The sequence below is a fragment of the Salvelinus fontinalis genome, chromosome 35 (genome assembly GCF_029448725.1).
Source record: "Salvelinus fontinalis isolate EN_2023a chromosome 35, ASM2944872v1, whole genome shotgun sequence".
NCBI classification, from domain to species: domain Eukaryota; kingdom Metazoa; phylum Chordata; class Actinopteri; order Salmoniformes; family Salmonidae; genus Salvelinus; species Salvelinus fontinalis.
In genome coordinates, this window is record NC_074699.1 from 355052 (window position 1) to 376815 (window position 21764).

Genomic DNA, 21764 nt, shown 5'->3' on the forward strand with positions numbered 1-21764 from the left:
GTTTTGTGATGATTTGGTTGGGCCAGGTTTTCTGAGGGCTGTCCCGAGGCTCTATGGGGTTGGTGAACTAAGCCTCAGAACCAGCTGGCTGAGGGGACTCTTCTCTGGTTTCATCTCTTGACATTGTAGAGCTGTGTGATGGAATGTTTTGGGGTCACTTGTTTTTAGATGGTTGTAAAATTTGATGGCTCTTTTTTCTATTTGAATGAGGAGGGGGTATTGGCCCAATTCTGCCCTACATGCGTTATTTGGAGTTTTTCTTTGTACTTGCAATACAGTCTTGCAAAACTCTGCATGCAATATTTCAGTTGGATGTTTGTCCCATTTAGTAAATTCATTATTAGAGAGTGGACCCCATACTTCACTGCCATATAGAGCAATTGGTTCTATAACTGATTGAATTATTTTTAGCCAGATTCTAATTGGAATTTCAATTTTGCCTTTGTTTTGGTTAACTTGTTTATCAATTAGAGTGTGGAGGGTGTAAATGTGGTCTGTTGTACGATAATTTTTTAGAAATCCAATCTGGCTTCTGCTCAGGACGTTGTGTTCGTCAAGGAAATGATGTAGTCTGCTATTTATAATACTGTAGAGAATTTCCCCCAAGTTGCTGTTAACGCAAATTCCTCTGTAATTATTTGGGTCAAATTTGTCTCCATTTTTATAGATTGGTGTGATCAATCCCTGGTTCCAAATATCGGGGAAAATACCCGCAGTGAGGATAATGTTGAAGAGTTTGAGTATAGCCAATTTGAATTTGTGGTCTGTATATTTGATCATTTCATTTAAAATACCATCAGCACCACAGGCCTTTTTGGGTTGGAGATTGCATAGTTTTTCCAATAATTCTTCTTCTGTAATTGGTGCATCCACAGGATTCTGATAGTCTTTGACTGCTAATTCAAGGATTTGTAATGTTTCTCTCTCTCTAACTCTCTGAATGCTGGGAGTGTTTGGTGCATGCTGGGAATTGGATGATCGAGGGAGTGCGTGTGTTTTGTAGAGTTAGATATTCAGAACTTTCTTTCGGTTTTCTCTTTCTTGGTGGCATTCTTTGTTTTCTTCTGTGCGTGATTAAGATTATTATAACAATTTTTGTGTGGTAGAATTAAGTATTTAGTTTTTTTCGTATCGAAATTACCCTGATTTTGTCGAGGATAGCAGCCCGAATGGGGATGCCGTCCCTGTCACTTCGGCACGGCTGTAGGTGTGTTACTGAAGCTACTGTCACGGTGGAGGAGTTTCTGGTCGCCGTAGGAGAGAAGGTAGGAAATGAGAATGTTGCTTATGCATCACGGATGAATAAAGCGGTGGTGGTCTTTCTTAAAGAAGAGCGGTCTTGTTGGTCGTATGGTTGAGCAAGGCGTACTTCTTAAAGGAATGTTTATTCAAGTTACGCCGCTTTTTTTCTCCGTCAACAAGGCTAACGATTTCAAATGTACCGCCGTTTATTCCCAATGAGCTATTGGAGCGCGAGTTATTGCGCTTTGGGAAGTTTGCAAGTTCAATTAAGGTTGTCCCGTTGGGTTGCAAACACCCGGCGTTGAAACAGGTCGTCGTTTCGGCGACAGGTGTTTATGTTTTTGGACTGACCAGAGCAGACTTTAGAGTTCTCTGTTAAAGTCAAGTATGACAATAGACTGTATATGGCTTATGCTAGTACGGGTAGTCAACGGTGTTTTGAGTGTGGGGATGTTGGCCATAAGCGACATTCTTGCCCGAAAAGGGAGAAGGCAGAGGGAGGGGCGCAGGTGGTCCTCGTAACGGATGGGCCTGAAATGGGGAATTGGACCCTCTCGATAATCTTCCGGCTGTTACTTATTTTTTAAACACCAATTTGATAATTGTTTTAATATTGTAAATTGTAAGGCTTAATGACAAGTTTGTTTTTGTCATGTTTACAGAGGTGGGCCGACAGTGGTTGAGCAGCCACAAGCACCTGTTGCTGAGGAACAAGTTATCCGTGTTGAGGGCACGGGTTTGCAACTTGTATTAGAGGGAAATGTTATGCAGCAGAAAAAATATTGTTGTAGAAGGTAAGGATGGCTCTGAAGAGCCAGTTCCTCAGACTGGTGAGGAGATGCCCAGTGCGAGTACTGGGGCACAGGAGGGGGTTCATGTGGAGCTAATCTCCCAAGTAGTGGAGGAGATGCCCACTACGAGTAATGGAGTACAGGAGGGGGTTCATGTGGAGCTAATCTCCCAGGTAGTGGAGGAGATGCCCACTACGAGTAATGGGGCACAGGAGGGGGTTCATGTGGAGCTAATCTCCCAAGTAGTGGAGGAGATGCCCACTACGAGTAATGGAGTACAGGAGGGGGTTCATGTGGAGCTAATCTCCCAGGTAGTGGAGGAGATGCCCAGTACGAGTAATGGGGTACAGGAGGGGATTTTGTTTCGTTTTTCCAATGTTGTAAATATGAGTCCTTTGATTGGTTTATGATTTTGTTTATTGGAATTCTTACTTTTGAAGCAGTGCTGGTGTCAGCTTGGTTGGTTAGGTCCAACACCAGCTAACTGAGAGGGCTCGTTTCTGGGCTCAGCTCTTGGGTTTGAAGTGCTTTAAATTGCAGACTTGAATTTGGACTTGAATTTAGATGTAGTTTAAATTGTAATGATCTTTTGTGTTTTTTCATTATTACTGGAAAGTGGCCCAGTTCTGCCCTACATGCATTAGTTGGTGTATTTCTCTGGACTTGTAGGATTTTCCGACAGAATTCTGCATGTAGGGCTTCAATTGGATGTTTGTCCCACATTTTATCTACCTCTCTCTCTTTACCTCTCTCTCTTTATCTCTCTCCATCTCTCTATCTTTCTGTTTCTCTCTCTCTCTCTGCATGCTATGAGTGTTTGGTGCATGCTGGGAATTGGATGATCGAGGGAGTGCGTGTGTTTTGTAGAGTTAGATATTCAGAACTTTCTTTCGGTTTTCTCTTTCTTGGTGGCATTCTTTGTTTTCTTCTGTGCATGATTAAGATTATTATAATTTTTTTTGTGTGGTAGAATTAAGTATTTAGTTTTTTTCGTATCGAAATTACCCTGATTTTGTCGAGGATAGCAGCCCGAATGGGGATGCCGTCCCTGTCACTTCGGCACGGCTGTAGGTGTGTTACTGAAGCTACTGTCACGGTGGAGGAGTTTCTGGTCGCCGTAGGAGAGAAGGTAGGAAATGAGAATGTTGCTTATGCATCACGGATGAATAAAGCGGTGGTGGTCTTTCTTAAAGAAGAGCGGTCTTGTTGGTCGTATGGTTGAGCAAGGCGTACTTCTTAAAGGAATGTTTATTCAAGTTACGCCGCTTTTTTCTCCGTCAACAAGGCTAACGATTTCAAATGTACCGCCGTTTATTCCCAATGAGCTATTGGAGCGCGAGTTATTGCGCTTTGGGAAGTTTGCAAGTTCAATTAAGGTTGTCCCGTTGGGTTGCAAACACCCGGCGTTGAAACAGGTCGTCGTTTCGGCGACAGGTGTTTATGTTTTTGGACTGACCAGAGCAGACTTTAGAGTTCTCTGTTAAAGTCAAGTATGACAATAGACTGTATATGGCTTATGCTAGTACGGGTAGTCAACGGTGTTTTGAGTGTGGGGATGTTGGCCATAAGCGACATTCTTGCCCGAAAAGGGAGAAGGCAGAGGGAGGGGCGCAGGTGGTCCTCGTAACGGATGGGCCTGAAATGGGGAATTGGACCCTCTCGATAATCTTCCGGCTGTTACTTATTTTTTAAACACCAATTTGATAATTGTTTTAATATTGTAAATTGTAAGGCTTAATGACAAGTTTGTTTTTGTCATGTTTACAGAGGTGGGCCGACAGTGGTTGAGCAGCCACAAGCACCTGTTGCTGAGGAACAAGTTATCCGTGTTGAGGGCACGGGTTTGCAACTTGTATTAGAGGGAAATGTTATGCAGCAGAAAAAATATTGTTGTAGAAGGTAAGGATGGCTCTGAAGAGCCAGTTCCTCAGACTGGTGAGGAGATGCCCAGTGCGAGTACTGGGGCACAGGAGGGGGTTCATGTGGAGCTAATCTCCCAAGTAGTGGAGGAGATGCCCACTACGAGTAATGGAGTACAGGAGGGGGTTCATGTGGAGCTAATCTCCCAGGTAGTGGAGGAGATGCCCACTACGAGTAATGGGGCACAGGAGGGGGTTCATGTGGAGCTAATCTCCCAAGTAGTGGAGGAGATGCCCACTACGAGTAATGGAGTACAGGAGGGGGTTCATGTGGAGCTAATCTCCCAGGTAGTGGAGGAGATGCCCAGTACGAGTAATGGGGTACAGGAGGGGATTTTGTTTCGTTTTTCCAATGTTGTAAATATGAGTCCTTTGATTGGTTTATGATTTTGTTTATTGGAATTCTTACTTTTGAAGCAGTGCTGGTGTCAGCTTGGTTGGTTAGGTCCAACACCAGCTAACTGAGAGGGCTCGTTTCTGGGCTCAGCTCTTGGGTTTGAAGTGCTTTAAATTGCAGACTTGAATTTGGACTTGAATTTAGATGTAGTTTAAATTGTAATGATCTTTTGTGTTTTTTCATTATTACTGGAAAGTGGCCCAGTTCTGCCCTACATGCATTAGTTGGTGTATTTCTCTGGACTTGTAGGATTTTCCGACAGAATTCTGCATGTAGGGCTTCAATTGGATGTTTGTCCCACATTTTATCTACCTCTCTCTCTTTACCTCTCTCTCTTTATCTCTCTCCATCTCTCTATCTTTCTGTTTCTCTCTCTCAACTCTCTGCATGCTAGGAGTGTTTGGTGCATGCTGGGAATTGGATGATCGAGGGAGTGCGTGTGTTTTGTAGAGTTAGATATTCAGAACTTTCTTTCGGTTTTCTCTTTCTTGGTGGCATTCTTTGTTTTCTTCTGTGCATGATTAAGATTATTATAACAATTTTTGTGTGGTAGAATTAAGTATTTAGTTTTTTTCGTATCGAAATTACCCTGATTTTGTCGAGGATAGCAGCCCGAATGGGGATGCCGTCCCTGTCACTTCGGCACGGCTGTAGGTGTGTTACTGAAGCTACTGTCACGGTGGAGGAGTTTCTGGTCGCCGTAGGAGAGAAGGTAGGAAATGAGAATGTTGCTTATGCATCACGGATGAATAAAGCGGTGGTGGTCTTTCTTAAAGAAGAGCGGTCTTGTTGGTCGTATGGTTGAGCAAGGCGTACTTCTTAAAGGAATGTTTATTCAAGTTACGCCGCTTTTTTCTCCGTCAACAAGGCTAACGATTTCAAATGTACCGCCGTTTATTCCCAATGAGCTATTGGAGCGCGAGTTATTGCGCTTTGGGAAGTTTGCAAGTTCAATTAAGGTTGTCCCGTTGGGTTGCAAACACCCGGCGTTGAAACAGGTCGTCGTTTCGGCGACAGGTGTTTATGTTTTTGGACTGACCAGAGCAGACTTTAGAGTTCTCTGTTAAAGTCAAGTATGACAATAGACTGTATATGGCTTATGCTAGTACGGGTAGTCAACGGTGTTTTGAGTGTGGGGATGTTGGCCATAAGCGACATTCTTGCCCGAAAAGGGAGAAGGCAGAGGGAGGGGCGCAGGTGGTCCTCGTAACGGATGGGCCTGAAATGGGGAATTGGACCCTCTCGATAATCTTCCGGCTGTTACTTATTTTTTAAACACCAATTTGATAATTGTTTTAATATTGTAAATTGTAAGGCTTAATGACAAGTTTGTTTTTGTCATGTTTACAGAGGTGGGCCGACAGTGGTTGAGCAGCCACAAGCACCTGTTGCTGAGGAACAAGTTATCCGTGTTGAGGGCACGGGTTTGCAACTTGTATTAGAGGGAAATGTTATGCAGCAGAGAAATATTGTTGTAGAAGGTAAGGATGGGTCTGAAGAGCCAGTTCCTCAGACTGGTGAGGAGATGCCCAGTGCGAGTACTGGGGCACAGGAGGGGTGGGGTTAGACCAGTTGAGTGAGAAGAAGCGGTTTCGCTTGAGGAAATTTGTTACTGCTGTTTCAGCAGCAAAAGGTGGTGGGAAACGTGGTCAGGTTAATAAGAGAAAGTTTAAATAATGATGATGATCATGCTTCATAGGGTGTCTTTTTCCTCTGTGGTTTCTCGGTATCTTCTGCTTTTCCTTTCTCTTTTCTATATGGAGGTACTAAGGGTGGGCTCTCTCAATATTAATGGGGGAAGGGACAGGAATAAGAGGGCTTGGGTATTAGAAGTAATAAAACAGAAAAGGTTTAATGTAGTTTTCCTACAGGAGACACGTAGTGTTGAGGAAATGAGGTTGACTGGGGAATGTGGTGGGAGGGGCAGCATATACTCAGTCATGGTACTAATTTCAGTGCTGGGGTGGCCATCTTCTTTTCCTCAGGTTCAGGGGTGACTGTGGTATCTACAACAGAGATTGTGAATATATTTATATATAAATAAATGGTGGGACCAACAGCAATAATAATAGTAGTAGTGGACATGGGATAGTAGTGGACAACAGACATTGTAAAGGGTTGGGTTTTGTTGGTCAAGGTGGATGTTATGTTTAAAAAAAAAAATGTATTTGAATGTTTAGGCTCCTAATGAGGGTACAGAGCGTCTTGTTGTGTTTGATCAAATAAAGGAAACCTGAAGACAGTGTGACCAAGAGGGGTGTGTGGTTTTAGGGGGGGGGGGGGGGCTGGAACTGTACAGTGGATTTTACTGTTGATAGCACTCCTGAAGAACCTCACCTGCGGTCAGCCACTTGCCTGTCTGGTCTATTAACTGAGTTTGAGCTTTCTGATGTGTGGAGAGTAAGGAAGGCAACAGTTAGGCCGTACACATGGCTAAAAGTTAATGAAGGTTGTGTCAGTGCAGCAAGGTTAGACAGGTTGTATGTATCTGATCTCTACTGTAGTAGGGTTGGAAGGTTAGACAGGTTGTATCAGATCTCTACTGTAGTAGGGTTGGAAGGTTAGACAGGTTGTATCTGATCTCTACTGTAGTAGGGTTGGAAGGTTAGACAGGTTGTATCTGATCTCTACTGTAGTAGGGTTGGAAGGTTAGACAGGTTGTATCTGATCTCTACTGTAGTAGGGTTGGAAGGTTAGACAGGTTGTATGTATCTGATCTCTACTGTAGTAGGGTTGGAAGGTTAGACAGGTTGTATGTATCTGATCTCTACTGTAGTAGGGTTGGAAGGTTAGACAGGTTGTATCTGATCTCTACTGTAGTAGGGTTGGAAGGTTAGACAGGTTATATGTATCTGATCACTACTGTAGTAGGGTTGGAAGGTTAGACAGGTTGTATCTGATCACTACTGTAGTAGGGTTGGAAGGTTAGACAGGTTGTATGTATCTGATCTCTACTGTAGTAGGGTTGGAAGGTTAGACAGGTTATATGTATCTGATCACTACTGTAGTAGGGTTGGAAGGTTAGACAGGTTATATGTATCTGATCACTACTGTAGTAGGGTTGGAAGGTTAGACAGGTTGTATGTATCTGATCACTACTGTAGTAGGGTTGGAAGGTTAGACAGGTTATATGTATCTGATCACTACTGTAGTAGGGTTGGAAGGTTAGACAGGTTGTATGTATCTGATCTCTACTGTAGTAGGGTTGGAAGGTTAGACAGGTTGTATCTGATCTCTACTGTAGTAGGGTTGGAAGGTTAGACAGGTTATATGTATCTGATCACTACTGTAGTAGGGTTGGAAGGTTAGACAGGTTGTATCTGATCTCTACTGTAGTAGGGTTGGAAGGTTAGACAGGTTGTATGTATCTGATCTCTACTGTAGTAGGGTTGGAAGGTTAGACAGGTTGTATGTATCTGATCACTACTGTAGTAGGGTTGGAAGGTTAGACAGGTTGTATGTATCTGATCTCTACTGTAGTAGGGTTGGAAGGTTAGACAGGTTGTATCTGATCTCTACTGTAGTAGGGTTGGAAGGTTAGACAGGTTGTATCTGATCTCTACTGTAGTAGGGTTGGAAGGTTAGACAGGTTGTATCTGATCTCTACTGTAGTAGGGTTGGAAGGTTAGACAGGTTGTATCTGATCTCTACTGTAGTAGGGTTGGAAGGTTAGACAGGTTGTATCTGATCACTACTGTAGTAGGGTTGGAAGGTTAGACAGGTTGTATGTATCTGATCTCTACTGTAGTAGGGTTGGAAGGTTAGACAGGTTATATGTATCTGATCACTACTGTAGTAGGGTTGGAAGGTTAGACAGGTTGTATCTGATCTCTACTGTAGTAGGGTTGGAAGGTTAGACAGGTTGTATCTGATCTCTACTGTAGTAGGGTTGGAAGGTTAGACAGGTTGTATCTGATCTCTACTGTAGTAGGGTTGGAAGGTTAGACAGGTTGTATGTATCTGATCTCTACTGTAGTAGGGTTGGACGGTTAGACAGGTTGTATCTGATCTCTACTGTAGTAGGGTTGGAAGGTTAGACAGGTTGTATGTATCTGATCTCTACTGTAGTAGGGTTGGAAGGTTAGACAGGTTGTATCTGATCTCTACTGTAGTAGGGTTGGACGGTTAGACAGGTAGTATGTTTCTGATCTCTACTGTGTAGGAGGAGTTGGAGTTGTGTTTTTAATTGATGTGTAACTGTGGTTTTGTATGAGTATTTATTGTGTGGTGGGCTCCCAGACCCAATAAAGATGATTTAAAACTCTTTCTCTCTCTTTCTGTTTCTCTCTCTCTCTTTCTGTTTCTCTTTCTCTGTTTCTTTCTCTCTTTCTCTGTTTCTCTCTCTTTCTCTGTTTCTCTCTCTTTCTCTGTTTCTCTCTCTTTCTCTGTTTCTCTCTCTCTTTCTGTTTCTCTCTCTCTTTCTGTTTCTCTCTCTCTTTCTGTTTCTCTCTCTCTTTCTGTTTCTCACTCTCTTTCTGTTTCTCACTCTCTTTCTCTCTCTTTCTGTTTCTCTCTCTTTCTGTTTCTCTCTCTTTCTGTTTCTCTCTCTTTCTGTTTCTCTCTCTTTCTGTTTCTCTCTCTTTCTGTTTCTCTCTCTTTCTGTTTCTCTCTCTCTCTCTTTCTGTTTCTCTCTCTCTCTCTTTCTGTTTCTCTCTCTCTCTCTTTCTGTTTCTCTCTCTCTCTCTTTCTGTTTCTCTCTCTCTCTCTTTCTGTTTCTCTCTCTCTCTCTTTCTGTTTCTCTCTCTCTCTCTCTTTCTGTTTCTCTCTCTCTCTCTTTCTGTTTCTCTCTGTCTCGTGGAGCATCAAGATCACCAGTGTGCTGGATCTTCTTTTCAACCTCATATCAATATCATGCCTCGACATTGTCTGTCCAGATCTATGTTCTTTCAGAACTACGGACAGGGTCTGAGTGAGCTGTATTGAACTGTATTGAATGACAGTTGCTGTCTCTAGACAGGACTCTTATCAGTAAACAGACTGGACTCACTGTAAACACACAGGGCCACTGTGTTGTGTTACAAAATGGATTTCTTCTGTGTTTTTGTTCTCGTGGTTGTTAGTGTTTTCATTCCCATGGTCTCTATGGTAACAGCAGTAAACTGTTTTATGTGTGCTTTGTGTAGAAGTATGTGGAACGGTTCAGGAATCACATGACCTCATTTAGTCTGTTTCCATCCATGTGTACATTTATTAAGTGTTTACAGTCAAAACACGTACCATTATTACAATCAAACTGGATAAATAAAGCGAAAACATACAAGCATAAATCATACTTATATTTCATGTTTTTATATTCTACTCTGTTTTAATCAGAGCCTCTAGACCAGGAGAGACTTCTCTAGACCAGGAGAGACTTCTCTAGACCAGGGGAGACTTCTCTAGACCCGGGGAGACGTCTCTAGACCCGGGGAGACGTCTCTAGACCCGGGGAGACGTCTCTAGACCCGGGGAGACGTCTCTAGACCCGGGGAGACGTCTCTAGACCCGGGGAGACGTCTCTAGACCCGGGGAGACGTCTCTAGACCCGGGGAGACGTCTCTAGACCCGGGGAGACGTCTCTAGACCCGGGGAGACGTCTCTAGACCCGGGGAGACGTCTCTAGACCCGGGGAGACGTCTCTAGACCCGCGGAGACGTCTCTAGACCCGCGGAGACGTCTCTAGACCCGCGGAGACGTCTCTAGACCCGCGGAGACGTCTCTAGACCCGCGGAGACGTCTCTAGACCCGCGGAGACGTCTCTAGACCCGCGGAGACGTCTCTAGACCCGCGGAGACGTCTCTAGACCCGCGGAGACGTCTCTAGACCCGCGGAGACGTCTCTAGACCCGCGGAGACGTCTCTAGACCCGCGGAGACGTCTCTAGACCCGCGGAGACTTTGCACTTTAGCCTGCTCCCCCCCTTAATCACAGCCCTGTTCTTTCCCCAGAGGTGTTCCACATCCAGGAGCTGTCGTCCATGTTCCTGCAGGTGCGTACTGCTCTGGGTCTGCATCTGCAGTACAGCTGGAGGGAGTTCCGTCTCTACCTGCTGGTGGATGACCTGTGGAAGGACGACACGGTGGGGCTCTGTGGAACCTTCAACGGAAACATCCAGGACGACTTCCTGTAAGTGTGTCTGGATTGAAGAAGCATGGATTTGATGGCTTGTAACGTTTTCAGATACTCCAATCCCATACTTCTTCCTTGTCCTCTCTCTCTCCGTCTCTCTCTCTCTCTCTCTCTCGGTCTCTCTCTCTCTCTCTCTCTCTCCGTCTCTCAATTCAATTCAAGGGGCTTTATTGGCATGGGAAACGTGTTAACATTGCCAAAGCAAATGAGGTAGACAATACACAAAAGTGAAACAAACAAAACGAATTAACAGTAAACATTACACATACAGAAGTTTCAAAACAAAGACATTACGAGTGTCATATTAAATATATACAGTGTTGTAACAATGTACAAAGGGTTAAAGCACACAAGTTAAAATAAGTAAGCATAAATATGGGTTGTATTTACAATGGTGTTTGTTTTTCACTGGTTGCCCTTTTCTTGTGGCAACAGGTCACAAATCTTGCTGCTGTGATGGCACACTGTGGAATTTCACCCAGTAGATATGGGAGTTTATCAAAATCAGGTTTGTTTTCAAATTATTTGTGGATCTGTGTAATCTGAGGGAAATACTGTATGTGTCTCTAATATGGTCATTCATTGGGCAGGAGGTCAGGAAGTGCAGCTCAGTTTCCACCTCATTTTGTGGGCAGTGTGTGTAACAGCATTGCTTCTGCCCCTCCCCTCGCCCCTCTCCTCGTCCCTCTCCTCGCCCCTACCTGGGACCCTCTGCACACATCGACAACAGCCACCCTCAAAGCATCGTTACCCATCGCTCCACAAAAGCCGCGGGCGGCCCTTGCAGTGCAAGGGGAACCACTACTTCAAGGTCTCAAAGCGAGTGACGTCACCGATTGAAACGCTGTTAGCGCGCACCACCGCTAACTAGCTAGCCATTTCACATCGGTTACATATACACCACCGCTAACTAGCTAGCCATTTCACATCGGTTACACATACACCACCGCTAACTAGCTAGCCATTTCACATCGGTTACATATACACCACCGCTAACTAGCTAGCCATTTCACATCGGTTACACATACACCACCGCTAACTAGCTAGCCATTTCACATCGGTTACATATACACCACCGCTAACTAGCTAGCCATTTCACATCGGTTACACATACACCACCGCTAACTAGCTAGCATTTCACATCGGTTACACATACACCACCGCTAACTAGCTAGCCATTTCACATCGGTTACACATACACCACCGCTAACTAGCTAGCCATTTCACATCGGTTACACATACACCACCGCTAACTAGCTAGCCATTTCACATCGGTTACACATACACCACCGCTAACTAGCTAGCCATTTCACATCGGTTACATGTGCACATAGCAGTGCCTATGGCGGCCTTTCTCAATAGCAAGGCTATGCTCACCGAGTCTGTACACAGTCAAAGCTTTCCTTAATTTTGCGTCAGTCACAGTGGTCAGGTATTCTGCCACTGTGTACTCTCTGTTTAGGGCCAAATAGCATTCTAGTTTGCTCTGTTTTTTTGTTAATTCTTTCCAATGTGTCAAGTAATTATCTTTTTGTTTTCTCATGATTTGGTTGGGTCTAATTGTGCTGTTGTCCTGGGGCTCTGTGGGGTGTGTTTGTGTTTGTGAACAGAGCCCTAGGACCAGCTTGCTTAGGGGACTCTTCTCCAGGTTCATCTCTCTGTAGGTGATGGCTTTGTTATGGAAGGTTTGGGAATCGCTTCCTTTTAGGTGGTTGTAGAATTTAACGGCTCTTTTCTGGATTTTGATAATTAGTGGGTATCGGCCTAATTCTGCTCTGCATGCATTATTTGGTGTTCTGCGTTGTACACGGAGGATATTTTTGCAGAATTCTACATGCAGAGTCTCAATTTGGTGTTAACCCCATTTTGTGAAATCTTGGTTGGTGAGCGGACCCCAGACCTCACAACCATAAAGGGCAATGGGCTCTATGACTGATTCAAGTATTTTTAGCCAGATCCTAATTGGTATGTTGAAATTTATGTTCCTTTTGATGGCATAGAATGCCCTTCTTGCCTTGTCTCTCAGATCGTTCACAGCTTTGTGGAAGTTACCTGTGGTGCTGATGTTTAGGCCGAGGTATGTATAGTTTTTTGTGTGCTCTAGGGCAACGGTGTCTAGATGGAATTTGTGGTCCTGGTGACTGGACCTTTTTTGGAACACCATTATTTTGGTCTTACTGAGATTTACTGTCGGGGCCCAGGTCTGACAGAATCTGTGCAGAAGATCTAGGTGCTGCTGTAGGCCCTCCTTGGTTGGTGACAGAAGCACCAGATCATCAGCAAACAGTAGACATTTGACTTCGGATTCTAGTAGGGTGAGACCGGGTGCTGCAGACTGTTCTAGTGCCCGCGCCAATTCGTTGATATATATGTTGAAGAGGGTGGGGCTTAAGCTGCATCCCTGTCTCACCCCACGACCCTGTGTGAAGAAATGTGTGTTTTTTGCCAATTTTAACCGCACACTTGTTGTTTGTATACATGGATTTTATAATGTCGTATGTTTTACCCCCAACACCACTTTCCATCAATTTGTATAGCAGACCCTCATGCCAAATTGAGTCGAAGGCTTTTTTGAAATCAACAAAGCATGAGAAGACTTTGCCTTTGTTTTGGTTTGTTTGGTTGTCAATTAGGGTGTGTAGGGTGAATACATGGTCTGTTGTACGGTAATTTGGTAAAAAGCCAATTTGACATTTGCTCAGTACATTGTGTTCATTGAGGAAATGTACGAGTCTGCTGTTAATGATAATGCAGAGTATTTTACCAAGGTTACTGTTGACGCATATTCCACGGTAGTTATTGGGGTCAAATTTGTCTCCACTTTTGTGGATTGGGGTGATCAGTCCTTGGTTCCAAATATTGGGGAAGATGCCAGAGCTAAGGACGATGTTAAAGAGTTTTAGTATAGCCAATTGGAATTTGTTGTCTGTATATTTGATCATTTCATTAAGGATACCATCAACACCACAGGCCTTTTTGGGTTGGAGGGTTTTTATTTTGTCCTGTAACTCATTCAAGGTAATTGGAGAATCCAGTGGGTTCTGGTAGTTTTTAATAGTTGATTCTAGTATTTGTATTTGATCATGTATATGTTTTTGCTCTTTATTCTTTGTTATAGAGCCAAAAAGATTGGAGAAGTGGTTTACCCATACATCTCCATTTTGGATAGATAATTCTTCGTGTTGTTGTTTGTTTAGTGTTTTCCAATTTTCCCAGAATTGGTTAGTCTATGGATTCTTCAATTACATTGAGCTGATTTCTGACATGCTGTTCCTTTTTCCGTAGTGTATTTCTGTATTGTTTTAGTGATTCACCATAGTGAAGGCGTAGACTCAGGTTTTCCGGGTCTCTATGTTTTTGGTTGGACAGGTTTCTCAATTTATTTCTTAGATTTTTGCATTCATTCTCTCTCTCTCTCTGTAAGTGTGTCTGTCTGACCCTTGACCTTCAGCCCTCCGTGTGGCTCTCTGTTGCTCTCTCTGGCTGGCACGGCCCAGCTGTGGCACTCTGGGAAAGGATACTCCCGTTTCAGGAGCTGGCTAGGGCAGGGAGAGGGAGGTGCAGGGAGGGAGATGGCGGGAACAGCTCTCCCTCTCCGCTCAGCTCTACTCTCCTCTCCCCTCTCTCTTCTTTCTCTCTCTCTTATCTACATCTCCTTTCTGTAATGTAAATGGTGGCTGACCAGCCTGACCAGTCTCTGCCTGATGAAATGTTACCTCTAATTTCCTCCTTCACTGTTAACAGGTGAACACTCAAGTGAAATGGATGGATGTGGCCCGCCATGTCTGAGGGTTTAATAGAATGTTTGAAATGTACTGTAACTTCACAGCCATGTCTGAGGGTTTAATGTAATGTTTGAAATGTACTGTAACTTCACAGCCATGTCTGAGGGTTTAATATAATGTAGCTTCACAGCCACGTCTGAGGGTTTAATGTAATGTTTGAAATGTACTGTAACTTCACAGCCATGTCTGAGGGTTTAATAGAATGTAGCTTCACAGCCACGTCTGAGGGTTTAATGTAATGTTTGAAATGTACTGTAACTTCACAGCCATGTCTGAGGGTTTAATAGAATGTTTGAAATGTACTGTAACTTCACAGCCATGTCTGAGGGTTTAATAGAATGTTTGAAATGTACTGTAACTGGTAGATGTTTTGGATCACAACAATATAACTGAATCACAGAACTGTTGTTTAGTGAATGAGTACATCCTTCCTCCCCTGCAGTCCAGATCTGAAAATCCTCTGCCACCAGAACCAAACCGGGTAGTGTGCATGCAAGAATGGGTTGTGGGTTCCTTCTGAAACACTGAGGTAGTCCATCTCTGATGTTGTGACAATCCCCCTCCTCCCCTCCCCTGCCCTCCTCCCCTGCCCTCCTCCCCTGCCCTCCTCCCCTGCCCTCCTCCCCTGCCCTCCTCCCCTGCCCTCCTCCCCTGCCCTCCCCCAGGTCTCCATCTGGTATGATAGAGAGCACCCCTCACCTGTTTGGCAACGCCTGGAGGGTATCCTCTGCCTGTGTCCCCAGCCAGAGTGTTCCCCAGCTTGACCCATGTGACACGCATCAGCAAACAGGTACGTGTCCTTCTGAACCATTAGTTCTCCTACGTCAATGTCAAATAGAAACACGTCATCAGATGCAAACTCAGAGTTGATCAAATGCCTTTCAAGAAATATTTTCCTTATGTGTTTTAGAACCCTCACTGCAACACAACTTAAACAGAGATGCTCTCTCTCTCTCCCTCTCTCGCTCTCGCTCTTTCTCTCTCTCTGTATCCCTCTCTCTGTCTCCCTCTCTCTCTCTCGCTTGTTCTCTCTGACTCGCTCTTTCTCTTTCTCTCTCGCTCTTTCTCGCTCTTTCTCTTTCTTTCTGTCTCTTTCTTTCTCTCGCTCGATCTTTCTCTCTCGCTCTTTCTCTCTCTGTCTCTTTCTTTCTCTCTCTGTCTCTCTTTCTTTTTCTCTCTGTCTCTCTTTCTTTCTCTCTCTTTCACTCCCCCTCTCCCCCTCTCCCCTCCCCCCATCCCCCTCTCCCCCCTCAACCCCATAGCATCCTACGCCTCTGAGATGTGTGACATCCTGAACCAGGAGTTGTTCTCAGCGTGTCATGAGTACCTGAGTCCGGTGCCCTTTCACCAACAGTGTAAAGCAGACACCTGTAAGTGTGGCCAGCCCTGCCTCTGCTCTTCCCTGGCCCACTATGCTAGACAGTGCAGGAAGTACTCCGTCATCACAGAGTTCAGAGCCAGCGTACCTGACTGTGGTGAGTACTGTGATCTGGCCCTGGATTTTACTTTCAATCTGTTGGTTGTTGGTTAGTTGCTTTTAGGGGGACTTTAAGTATTGTATGTTTGGACAGTATTATTCAGACTGTTTTAGTGATTCATGACTTTAAGTTTTGTATGTTTGGACAGTATTATTCAGACTGTTTTAGGGAGTCATGTGTAATCTGTACTAGTATGTGAACTGGGATTCAGGAAGTTCAATGCTAAAAATGTAAACAAACAAGGTTTGTGGCACCTACTGGTACAGAAATAAATGTTCGACATTGAACGTTTACAGTTGTAGATCTGCTGAAAGTACACCATTTCTTTGACTAAAAAGGTAATTGAATGATAAGAGCATATTGACTGACAGTATATATATCCTTCCCCCTGTAGAGGTGACATTATTGACTGACAGTATATATATCCTTCCCCCTGTAGAGGTGACATTATTGACTGACAGTATATATATCCTTCCCCCTGTAGAGGTGACATTATTGACTGACAGTATATATATCCTTCCCCCTGTAGAGGTGACATTATTGACTGACAGTATATATCCGTCCCCCTGTAGGGGTGACATTATTGACTGACAGTATATATATCCTTCCCCCTGTAGAGGTGACATTATTGACTGACAGTATATATATCCTTCCCCCTGTAGAGGTGACATTATTGACTGACAGTATATATATCCTTCCCCCTGTAGGGGTGACATTATTGACTGACAGTATATATATCCTTCCCCCTGTAGAGGTGACATTATTGACTGACAGTATATATCCTTCCCCCTGTAGAGGTGACGTTATTGACTGACAGTATATATATCCTTCCCCCTGTAGAGGTGACATTATTGACTGACAGTATATATCCTTCCCCTTGTAGAGGTGACATGCCCAGATACCATGGAGTACGGAACCTGTGTGTCGTCGTGCCAACGTCGTTGCTCCGCCCTGTCCATGCAGCAGCGCTGTGGAGAGGAGTGTGAGGAGGGCTGTGTGTGTCCACACGGCACCTTCTACAGCACACACACACACACCTGTGTGCCCAGGTAAGACTGGCACTGGGAGGGGCGCGGCCGAGTGGCACACGTTCCCATTTACAATTCAGAGTCTATATTTAGTTTGGAACAAAGGGTAGTGACACTTATTCAGAGTCTATATTTAGTTTGGAACAAAGGGTAGTGACACTTATTCAGAGTCTATATTTAGTTTGGAACAAAGGGAAGTGACACTTATTCAGAGTCTATATTTAGTTTGGAACAAAGGGAAGGGACACTTATTCAGAGTCTATATTTAGTTTGGAACAAAGGGAAGTGACACTTATTCAGAGTCTATATTTAGTTTGGAACAAAGGGAAGGGACACTTATTCAGAGTCTATATTTAGTTTGGAACAAAGGGAAGTGACACTTATTCAGAGTCTATATTTAGTTTGGAACAAAGGGAAGTGACACTTATTCAGAGTCTATATTTAGTTTGGAATAAAGGGAAGGGACACTTATTCAGAGTCTATATTTAGTTTGGAACAAAGGGAAGTGACACTTATTCAGAGTCTATATTTAGTTTGGAACAAAGGGAAGTGACACTTATTCAGAGTCTATATTTAGTTTGGAACAAAGGGAAGGGACACTTATTCAGAGTCTATATTTAGTTTGGAACAAAGGGAAGTGACACTTATTCAGAGTCTATATTTAGTTTGGAACAAAGGGAAGGGACACTTATTCAGAGTCTATATTTAGTTTGGAACAAAGGGAAGTGACACTTATTCAGAGTCTATATTTAGTTTGGAACAAAGGGAAGTGACACTCAGTCCATTATCATCATTGGGTTCTAAAGGAAAGTCCAATGTTGTCACTTCCTCTACACATGAATCAGCGTTGTCCTTCTGGTCACATGACCCCCCAGGCTGCTTTAAGAGTTCTAAAAATAACATGTTTTCTTGGAAATGCAAATGGGGAACTTGAGCTTGTAGCAGAACACACCAAAAACGAATCCTCCACAAAGTGATATTTAGTATTTCAGCTCAAGGTCCAAGTCCTGTCTTCCATCTCTCCCGTAGACATCCCAGAGACCCTGCACACCTTGACAGCTGTGCTCTCTTTTCATTTCAAAAACACTCTTCCCTCAGGAAGACATGAGGCTTCATTCACCTTTTAATGTGGCCAGGTTTTTTAACATCCTACAGTTAGCGGTGTGCTGTTACTTACCTGGCGATAGAGTTCCATCAAGGAATTTGCGGTGAAACCCCCCTCATTCATTCCCACTCGAGCTGTGGACAACACAGATATCTGATAGTCAGTGAGAAAGGATGTGTAACACAGAGGCTGATGTGTTTCCATGGCCTATATGTTACAGAGGCTCTTAGCCTCTGCCTGACAGGGTTTAACTGCACCACTCAATTGATTCTGCAGACATTTTAGGTGAAGGGAGAGATTTGGGATATAAAGGATTCAACTCAGATTATCGAGGTGATGTCATTTTGATAAGATCTTCAATGTATCTCCAATCAACAACAAAACCCCCCCCAGTATTTATTTCCCTCAGAGTGAGTTCAGGTTAGATGTGGAGTCTAAATAAAAGGCTCAGCTTGACAGCACCAAACAGTTCTATCTTACAACTTCTGGTGTGTTTCTGTGTCCTCACATGTTTGTGTGTTTTCTCTGTGTGTGTGTGTATCCATGTGTGTGTGCATGTTTCTGTATGTATGTTGCGTGTGTGTGTGTGATCCCAACAGGAGCTCCTGTCCCTGTAGTTTCCTGGGGGCGGACTACGCTCCAGGCGATGTGATCATGACATCAGCAGGTGTACAGTAAGACACTCTTCTTCATCTCTCTTTAACAAACTAATAAACAAGATGTTCAACAAAGAAACTCTCTTTGATATTATCTTTGATACTCTTTCTGATACTCTCTTTGATATTATCTTTGATACTCTGATACTCTCTTTGATATTATCTCTGATACTCTCTCTGATACTCTCTCTGATACTCTCTGATACTCTCTGATGCTCTCTCTGATGCTCTCTCTGAAGCTCTCTCTGATGCTCTCTCTGATGCTCTCTCTGATGCTCTCTCTGATGCTCTCTCTGATGCTCTCTCTGATGCTCTCTCTGATGCTCTCTCTGATGCTCTCTCTGATGCTCTCTCTGATGCTCTCTCTGATGCTCTCTCTGATGCTCTCTCTGATGCTCTCTCTGATGCTCTCTCTGATGCTCTCTCTGATGCTCTCTCTGATATTATCTTTGATACTCTCTCTGATACTCTTTGATACCCTCTTTGATATTATCTTTGCTACTCTCTGAAACTCTAAAAATATAGGGCCCGTAGGGATATATAGGGCCCGTAGGGATATAAAGGGCCCGTCGGGATATATAGGGCCCGTCGGGATATATAGGGACCATAGGGCTCTGGTCAAAAGTAGTGCAGTATATAGGAAATAGGGCGCCATTTGGGATGTGACCAGTATTCACATTATTTTGTTGAGTTAACGATGTTATTGTTTGTGTTGATTTAACGATGTTATTGTTTGTGTTGATTTAACGATGTTGTTTGTGTTGATTTAACAATGTTATTGTTTGTGTTGAGTTAATGATGTTAAGTTATTTCCATTTTACAACTCTCACACCTCTCTCTCGTTTTAGGGTTTGCCAAGATGGCAAGCTAGTTTCCCAAAGTCCTGCCAGTGGTAAGTTACCTTTAAGAGAATGATATTGAACCATGCTGTAGTCTCTGAAGTGCTCTCAATGACACATACCTTCTACCTGTACCATCTCCTGTTCCAGACCAACAGTGTCCACTGGGTCAGATGTACCTGGACTGTACTGAGGGGCTGGAGGGGCTGAAGGCTATAGATGGGAGCAGCCTGGGTAGAGGACTGGGCTGTGAACACACCTGTGAATCCCACCTGCTCAACCTCACCTGTTCAGCTCATGAACCGTGCATCCCTGGCTGTGTCTGTCCCCCTGGGTGAGTACTACTACTGTAAACACCTCTTACTTACTGTACCCACTAAGATTCGCTGTGTATCAACGTTCCCTCTAGCAGTCAGACCCCATTCGCTGTGTATCAACGTTCCCTCTAGCAGTCAGACCCCATTCCCTGTGTATCAACGTTCCCTCTAGCAGTCAGACCCCATTCACTGTGTATCAACGTTCCCTCTAGCAGTCAGACCCCATTCACTGTGTATCAACGTTCCCTCTAGCAGTCAGACCCCATTCACTGTGTATCAACGTTCCCTCTAGCAGTCAGACCCCATTCACTGTGTATCAACGTTCCCTCTAGCAGTCAGACCCCATTCACTGTGTATCAACGTTCCCTCTAGCAGTCAGACCCCATTCCCTGTGTATCAACGTTCCCTCTAGCAGTCAGACCCCATTCACTGTGTATCAACGTTCCCTCTAGCAGTCAGACCCCATTCACTGTGTATCAACGTTCCCTCTAGCAGTCAGACCCCATTCACTGTGTATCAACGTTCCCTCTAGCAGTCAGACCCCATTCACTGTGTATCAACGTTCCCTCTAGCAGTCAGACCCCATTCACTGTGTATCAACGTTCCCTCTACCAGTAAGACCCCATTCACTGTGTATCAACGTTCCCTCTAGCAGTCAGACCCCATTCACTGTGTATCAACGTTCCCTCTAGCAGTCAGACCCCATTTACTGTGTATCAACGTTCCCTCTAACAGTCAGACCCCATTCACTGTGTATCAACGTTCCCTCTAGCAGTCACACCCTATTCACTGTATATCAACGTTCCCTCTACCAGTCAGACCCCATTCACTGTGTATCAACGTTCCCTCTAGCAGTCAGACCCCATTCGCTGTGTATCAACGTTCCCTCTAGCAGTCAGACCCCATTCACTGTGTATCAACGTTCCCTCTAGCAGTCAGACCCCATTCGCTGTGTATCAATGTTCCCTCTAGCAGTCAGACCCCATTCGCTGTGTATCAACGTTCCCTCTAGCAGTCAGACCCCATTCGCTGTGTATCAACGTTCCCTCTAGCAGTCAGACCCCATTCCCTGTGTATCAACGTTCCCTCTAGCAGTCAGACCCCATTCACTGTGTATCAACGTTCCCTCTAGCAGTCAGACCCCATTCACTGTGTATCAACGTTCCCTCTAGCAGTCAGACCCCATTCACTGTGTATCAACGTTCCCTCTAGCAGTCAGACCCCATTCACTGTGTATCAACGTTCCCTCTAGCAGTCAGACCCCATTCACTGTGTATCAACGTTCCCTCTAGCAGTCAGACCCCATTCCCTGTGTATCAACGTTCCCTCTAGCAGTCAGACCCCATTCACTGTGTATCAACGTTCCCTCTAGCAGTCAGACCCCATTCACTGTGTATCAACGTTCCCTCTAGCAGTCAGACCCCATTCACTGTGTATCAACGTTCCCTCTAGCAGTCAGACCCCATTCACTGTGTATCAACGTTCCCTCTAGCAGTCAGACCCCATTCACTGTGTATCAACGTTCCCTCTACCAGTAAGACCCCATTCACTGTGTATCAACGTTCCCTCTAGCAGTCAGACCCCATTCACTGTGTATCAACGTTCCCTCTAGCAGTCAGACCCCATTTACTGTGTATCAACGTTCCCTCTAACAGTCAGACCCCATTCACTGTGTATCAACGTTCCCTCTAGCAGTCACACCCTATTCACTGTATATCAACGTTCCCTCTACCAGTCAGACCCCATTCACTGTGTATCAACGTTCCCTCTAGCAGTCAGACCCCATTCGCTGTGTATCAACGTTCCCTCTAGCAGTCAGACCCCATTCACTGTGTATCAACGTTCCCTCTAGCAGTCAGACCCCATTCGCTGTGTATCAATGTTCCCTCTAGCAGTCAGACCCCATTCGCTGTGTATCAACGTTCCCTCTAGCAGTCAGACCCCATTCACTGTGTATCAACGTTCCCTCTAGCAGTCAGACCCCATTCACTGTGTATCAACGTTCCCTCTAGCAGTCAGACCCCATTCACTGTATATCAACGTTCCCTCTAGCAGTCAGACCCCATTCGCTGTGTATCAACGTTCCCTCTAGCAGTCAGA

The 21764-nt window shown here is 44.5% G+C and overlaps 1 protein-coding gene across 1 annotated transcript in view; it reads left to right on the forward strand.

Annotated features, from left to right (window-relative positions):
• The window catches only part of otog (otogelin), a 125042-nt gene that overhangs the window by 39819 nt on the left and 63459 nt on the right, over positions 1–21764 (forward strand). The window contains exons 17-23 of the mRNA XM_055898895.1: positions 10276–10453; positions 14907–15031; positions 15504–15716; positions 16603–16768; positions 18452–18526; positions 19357–19400; positions 19498–19681. Of these exons, the coding sequence (XP_055754870.1) occupies positions 10276–10453; positions 14907–15031; positions 15504–15716; positions 16603–16768; positions 18452–18526; positions 19357–19400; positions 19498–19681 (985 nt within the window). The remainder of the gene's footprint in view (positions 1–10275; positions 10454–14906; positions 15032–15503; positions 15717–16602; positions 16769–18451; positions 18527–19356; positions 19401–19497; positions 19682–21764) is intronic.